Raw genomic sequence first — 7,049 nt, 5'->3', positions numbered from 1 at the left:
TAAAACGATAAATAGTTTGTCAAATTTTTATTCATAAAAATGCAGTTTCAACTGCTTTTTATTTTATAAAATCCGTATTCTTGAGCCGCCAGAGGGCCTTTTAAACAATAGCTAGTCTGTTAGCGTTGGTCAGTAGTAGTCCGAATTCAATAAAACATTTGTTTCTTGAAAATTTGATCACGATTTAAACACAGTATTTAGTTCTAATATTACCGATATGTCATCGAAAAGAAAACGTGTTGTATTATCATTAAAAGACAAATTAAAGTATTTGTTTCGATTATCCGGATTTTTCCTTATCCGGACTACCTTCATCCCCAATTAGTCCGGATAATCGAGGTTCTACTGTATAGATATTTCGTTACGTTCAATAATAGTTATATACGTATTGGATATAATTCGTTAAATTTTCAACTTAAATTCATTTGAAATGAGCAGTAATGCGAATTTTCTTCTCTTTACAATTTTCGAGGATCGATGCGATACGGACAATCTCACTCAAAGTAGTTTGTAATGAGAATTTTTATTCTAGCTTCTTTTTTTAAAAGCTATTTTTGAATCAAACGTATTCCGGCATCCAATTATCAATGTTTACGTAACCGTTCGATTCTACCGTCACTAAAAAAAATCACTTGTTTTGTTTCTTAAATTCATTCGAAACGTCCTCGAATGTAAACATTCGTAAAAGACAACGTTCTGAACCAATGCGCGTTGTTTCCTATCATTTTCATTTTGTTCAAGAAAACTATAACAAACTATCAAAAAGAACTTTCCTCATCGAGATATAGTAGCATTATCCGTAATTACCAACTCCACGTATTTTTATATAGGGCAAATTTAATAAATGACAAATATTTTTAAAAGTTTCGAATATTTACGTATAAAAATACTTATATTAGTAAAATTCTACCTACTACAATTCCTTATTAAATTTTCAAAAATAAATAAATAAAAATTTGACCCATATACTAGTGGCCGAATCTGACTCGACGATTCAACTTTCCAGTAATTAAATATTAATTATAATTTATATACGTTTCCCAGCAAAAGATTTGTTCGTTTTCACAAATACTGTACAATGTACTTGGGCATTGTTTACTTTAAAAATCAGCCAGCCATAAAAGAATGTTTTCCATGACAAAATGTTTAGAAAACGCTGCTATAAAAGCCAGTTTTTAATGTAAAAAACGTCAGATAAAAGGCTGGCGTTTGATCATTTTTAAACATGTGAATTTTTACCTTTTATTATTTGTATTTTAAAGAAGTTTTATCTTCTAACCAATATAACTGTATCTTCTATGGTTTGTGTAAAAGGATTTAATGATAGACTCGAAAATATTAATATGTTTTTGTAAATAGTCTAACTTCAAGAATTAAAATATTCAGAATCTTCTATTAAGAAGCTTCGAATGTGTCGTGTCCGAAAAAAATCCTTCCATCGCAATCAACATTGACGATCGTTGGTACCAAGAAAACTGTTTCCCTCCGACATCTAGAAAACGAATGGTGGTCAAAGGTTTTTCAGTGCATTTATAGAAAAAAATTGTCAACTGAATTTTATTTTTCAAAACAACCTGTTGCAAACTTATACAGTATTATTTTAATAATCAAAACGTTAAAATTTACCGCCTCCTCTATCCTCCGAAGGTAAAAACACCATTTATGATGCCTTTCATATGCTCCGACGACCCGTCACGCACCTTACACACTGCCCATAATATCGAACATTCGATAAATATATGTATTTTTAAAGTTATTTGGCGATATAACCGGATCATTAGTATATTCAATGAAATAAATTGAAATTTGGATTCTCTGGACAGAAATTACGCCTCAATCGTTTCTAATAAATGAATGATTTATTGAATCAATTTACAAATTCTACCGCTGTAAACTGCGACCTAATTACAAATCTCATTATTCGGAAGAGAAATCGATCTATGAGGGCGAAGCCTCTTCTATGGACTTTTGTTTCTCCTGGAGAAAAAAAGGAATAAATTCGTTTTATAAAAAATTCGATAATTCGAAAATTAAAAAGCGCTTACTTTGATTTTCTGGATCCTGTACAAATACGATTCGTTCAGATCGTGTTGGCAGTTGGACAGGGCCATTCCGAACCCCGTGCCCCAGCCGAAGGTCACTGGCCACCACCTTCCTGAAATCGAAGAGCCATTAGAAACAGAACTGTCCACCGTCAGGGGAAAAATTTCGTAATATTTGGTTACTACTTGAAGAAAAAAATGCTCCCGCCATAATCAATTACAGTCTGTTGTCTAAGTTTCTTAGTCATTTTAAAATGATGGTTCATAAAATAATTTATGAACAAGACCTAAAAAATTAATAAATAATATGCAAAGCTTTATTTGAGAACACATAATTCCATTAATCCGTTTCTTTCCTCCTTTTTTTTGTGAAAAAAGAAAATTTTTCTCGGACGATTATGAAAAAAAATCCAGCAACGAGTTGCGTAACTTTCCCGGCAACGTCATTTAAAAGCACAGGAGTTAAGCTTCAAAGTGGGTGAACAAAATCGTGCCTCTTCACACAAACATCTACACATACAGGGGGAAAAAAATCCTTAATTTTTGGATTTCTCCACGTTTCAATGTCCTGTACTTCAAAAATGTAAAAATCTTGAGGAATAATTTTTTGACCGATTGCCATACTTACCCTCTGTTATATATAATAGTCAGGAAAGTAAAACAATCTTAGAAATTTTTCATGGACTATGTCAAGTTCCATCTGTCCCCCATGGTGGGCCTGGCCAAACCTCAACTTTAACATCTGAGATGGTTCAACTATGGTTGCACTCAACCTTTAATTGTTTTCGATATCCAACAGATGATATGATTTTCACTCATGGGTTGATCCTTTACACCTCTACTCAGTCATTCCAAGAATAGGTAAAGAAATCAATTTAAGAATAGTCTATATTGATAATTTTTGTCTGTGGAAATATTTAGTGTTCCAATATTTTTTTAATACTGCTCTTTATGTACTGAAAGATGGTTCAATGACCCATTGGTGATCTGCCCAAAGATGTTCCAGCATGAACGGTCTAAAACTAATTTTGATTGTATGGATTTGGCAAGGTGGTCAATGGCTGCCATATGCTGGTCAAGTATATTGACATTGAAAACAATTTTTTTTAAAATAAAATGATTATCCTTTAAACTACAGTATTAAAAAGCAACAAAACAATTGTAACTTGATTAAGAACTGAAGACGGACAGAGGTACTTGGAATTTCGTATTTCATAGATCTGAAAGATTTGTCAATATACAGTATTATTAGTGTTTATAGTTATTTGTATATGGTTTCATCTTTTAAAGATTATAATATACTAAAAAATTAATTTTACAAGATTTGGTTTGATTTGAAATGAAATTAAACTATGGTTATGGTTCGAAAGCATTTGTGAGGAACTGTTTTTTCATTTTTATTTGTGTTTCCACTAGTAACAGATTTGTGGATATAATTAACTTTACCCCAGTATTGGTTATTGTGGTTATGAAATTAAACTTACAACTTTCCACACCTAGCCTATAGATGTAGTTTGGAATCTCTCTGTTTGGGCTAATTGAAAGAAAATAATAAAAAATAAATTGGAAAGTAGCAAAATTAATAATTATTTAGTTAAAACCGTTCAGCCTAACCTCATTTTGATGAAAAATTATTAGTATGTTTTAACTCTATTATTGATTTATTTGTTATGGAAAAGATATCTGGAAAACAAACTAAGTAACAAATAAGTAGGATACTTCACATATTTTTTTTCTTTTAAAGAAAGAGTAAGTTTACATCCCCAAAAAGAAAAAAAACAGTTATAATATGAAAACAAACTTGAAATACATTTTAACAGTGAAATAGATGGATAATATAAATCAAAAAATATGATTGTATATATGGTTATGCAAAATATAGATAGGATTTTCCATCATGTATTGGCTCCAAAGGAATTTTGCAATGATGATGAATATAAAATCAATAAAAACTTTCTAAATTTCAACATGAAAATAAGATATGAGTGACATTTACAATTTGTTTTTACTTTAAAAAAATACTAATACAACATAATAGCCCCTCATTATATTGCTCATTCAGATATATCACTATTTTTTGTCTTCCAAATATAACAATACTTTAGCCAATAATGGATAGATACATTAATTTTATTGCACCATCTGATATATTGCTCATTCGGCTTGTCTCCTGACATGTACAATATACTGAGGGGTCACTGTATTTAATGAAATAAAAAAAAAAATAATGGAAGAAATGAAATAATAATTCTTATAAACAAACAATAATTTAGACTCACAAGAAGGAAAGTTTATTCTTTAAACAAACAATATAAAAAAAACCTGTTTATAACTGATGATTTCATTTATATAATCAAATTTCCCTAATAATTCATAAAGATGCATATCAATAAATCAAATAAAATAATTGTAATTTGATTCGTTTTTTTTATGGATGTTCAAATAAAATTTTTGAATATGTAAGAATGCAAATTAATTAATTAATTAATTAAAGTACTTTTTAAAAATAAACCACATTTTTGATGATTATAATATTGCAAGTATTGTGGACTTAAACTCTGCTTTATGCCAATCTTCTCTCTTTACATTTCTAAATTATTAATTACTTTGTATTATTAAAATAATCACAAATTGACAACACACCTACCTGTAATCAATACTATTCGTAAATTATGCATGATTGTAGCATGAAAATAGCTTGTATCTAGTAGTTTTTGTTATTGATTTTGTAAGCACGAGTTGGTGCAATAAGTTACTTAAATGCTATGATTTTGTAATTATGCAAGATAAACTATTATACAATTTTGTACTTGTATGGTAATTTAAAAGGGATGAATTATCCAAACTCCATAATGTTTAATATGTGCAAACCATCTTAGGAACTTTCTAACATTCTGAAAATAGTAACCTTGCATAATATTGTAGCTTCTTTTGATATTTTCAATTAACGTCCATTTAAAAATATTAAATTTTGTGTGATCCATAGGTGAATTACATGCATTTACTTAAATTACATTTCATTTGTTATAGTTATGAAGTAGAATTGCTGAATAACAATATATACATACTTTTAAATAGTGCAAGAGAAAATATGGCACCAACACCTATTCCTGTACCTGAAAAATAATTTTGTGAGAATTAGAAAATTTCATTTCTTGATTAATAAAATTAAACATTTCAGTCATATGATTTCATTTAAAAATTGTGAATAAAATTTATAGAATTAACCATCAGAAGTATATTATACATAAAATGTTTCATCATTTTAAATGAAACATTTTATGTAGATGCAAAGTTTGTTATTGTTTAGATACAATATACTCTTGAAATAATAATAATGAGAAGACAAGTTGGTAAAGCTTTTTTAAAATTTCCCAGTTGCAAGTTATTGATAATAAATGATAACTAAAACAAATAGGAAGCTAACATTTGTTATTTATGTCTAATGATTAAAAAGTAAACAAAATGGATATCACAAAAAAGTATTAATAAATTTTAAAAACTTTTGAAAACATCTTAAAAAGACAAACTGATTTTTTTAGTACACTAAACTTTGCTTTTTCTATTTTTAAAATTAAAAACTTTTGAACTTGTTATTAATGTGTCTTGAACTATAAATTTTTTATTATTAATTTTGCTCAAATTTTTTCAGAATGATATTTTTTATGACAAATTAATAAAACGTAAAACATTGCAATTAGGAGCTTTACAATTCATAGTTTTTATAAAATTATTAATTTAAATATAACTTCAGTTAAATGGTATCTTGCTTTTCTACATATTGTTTCTAATAATTTGTTTCTACATATTGTTTCTAATAATATTGTTAATAATTTGAACAACTTATAAACAACACATACTGTATTGACTTGATGAATTCTTGAAATATTATGGCAGGTAAATTGTATTCTTTAACTTCATTCATATATAACTGGTTACCACTTCAGCTGATCAGTACACTTTTCACTTTTTGTTATCACTCAATCATATAATCTACATATTGTTAAAAAACAACAAATGCCAACATATAGAATAGCTGTAAATATCAAGTTACAAAGGCAGTCGTACATAAAAGTAAGAAAGACAATATCTAGGACCTCGTGCTCGCAGGAGCTAAGCATATTTAATAGTATATGATAGAAGTTAAATCATGAAATTAATAATTATTGAACATATAATTGTACTGGTATCTGTTGCAATTGTAACATTTTCGAAGTTAAACTTGATCAATAACACCTCAATCAACAATGTGCCAAGAGAAACTTTCTTCACATTTAATCTCGTACATTGAAAGAGAGATTGTTATAGAACTGGACTTTTTCCTGTAATTGATTAATTCAGCTCTTCTAAAAGTAGAGCAGTTTTGTAAGTGAATTTCTATAGACCTATTGAATTTTCCAATTCATTGTAAAACTATTGTACACATTTTTATTACTTTATTGACTGTTTCTATATTTAAAAATGTATTATGCTAAATGATCTGCTAGATTATCTATTAGCATTAATACAGCCTGATAGATAATCCAGCAGAGTGCTTGAAAATATGAATATATTGGATAGTTTAATTAAAATGCCTCTATGTCCTTTTTTCTTACTAAAATATAAATTTTCGTCTATAATAACTAGGGTTTCTGAAATGGGATTCCGGATCCCGGTTGTTTTTTTAACCCGGGAAATATCCCGGGAAATCCCGCAAAATTTCTTAAAAATTCACTTTTTTTCTTATTTTGTGTTAAGGTTGAGGAGTTTTGCAAATAGAAAGCATAATTAACTCATTCACTGCCAGAATACATTTGTATTTATTAATTTTAAACCTACCTATTAGTTTTTTTAAATTTTTGCTCGTTATAGCATGTCACAAATGGTCAATAATCAATATATAGCTTATTTGTGGCATGACTATAAAAATTCTTTACTTGTCGGAACCTGTAATATCTGGAATAATTGTGCTTACGCTGTCTTGAGTTTTAACCATGCCCAGTAGCTTCAATAAATGCCTGACGCCAG

At 28.4% G+C, this 7,049-nt stretch overlaps 1 protein-coding gene across 1 annotated transcript in view; it reads right to left on the bottom strand.

Annotated features, from left to right (window-relative positions):
• Window positions 1-1,844: 1,844 nt before the first annotated feature.
• LOC111612860 (MICOS complex subunit Mic10-like) overlaps window positions 1,845-7,049 on the bottom strand; it is a 10,903-nt gene continuing 5,698 nt past the window's right edge. The window contains exons 2-4 of the mRNA XM_023354133.1: window positions 5,111-5,158; window positions 2,046-2,155; window positions 1,845-1,977 (exon numbers count right to left, since the gene is read on the bottom strand). Coding sequence (XP_023209901.1) covers window positions 1,939-1,977; window positions 2,046-2,155; window positions 5,111-5,158 — 197 coding nt within the window. The 3' untranslated portion in view covers window positions 1,845-1,938. The remainder of the gene's footprint in view (window positions 1,978-2,045; window positions 2,156-5,110; window positions 5,159-7,049) is intronic.

Source organism: Centruroides sculpturatus, unplaced genomic scaffold (genome assembly GCF_000671375.1).
Source record: "Centruroides sculpturatus isolate CEXI.00-Female unplaced genomic scaffold, Cexi_2.0 scaffold1689, whole genome shotgun sequence".
NCBI lineage: Eukaryota > Metazoa > Arthropoda > Arachnida > Scorpiones > Buthidae > Centruroides > Centruroides sculpturatus.
This window is presented reverse-complemented; position numbering and strand designations above follow the sequence as displayed.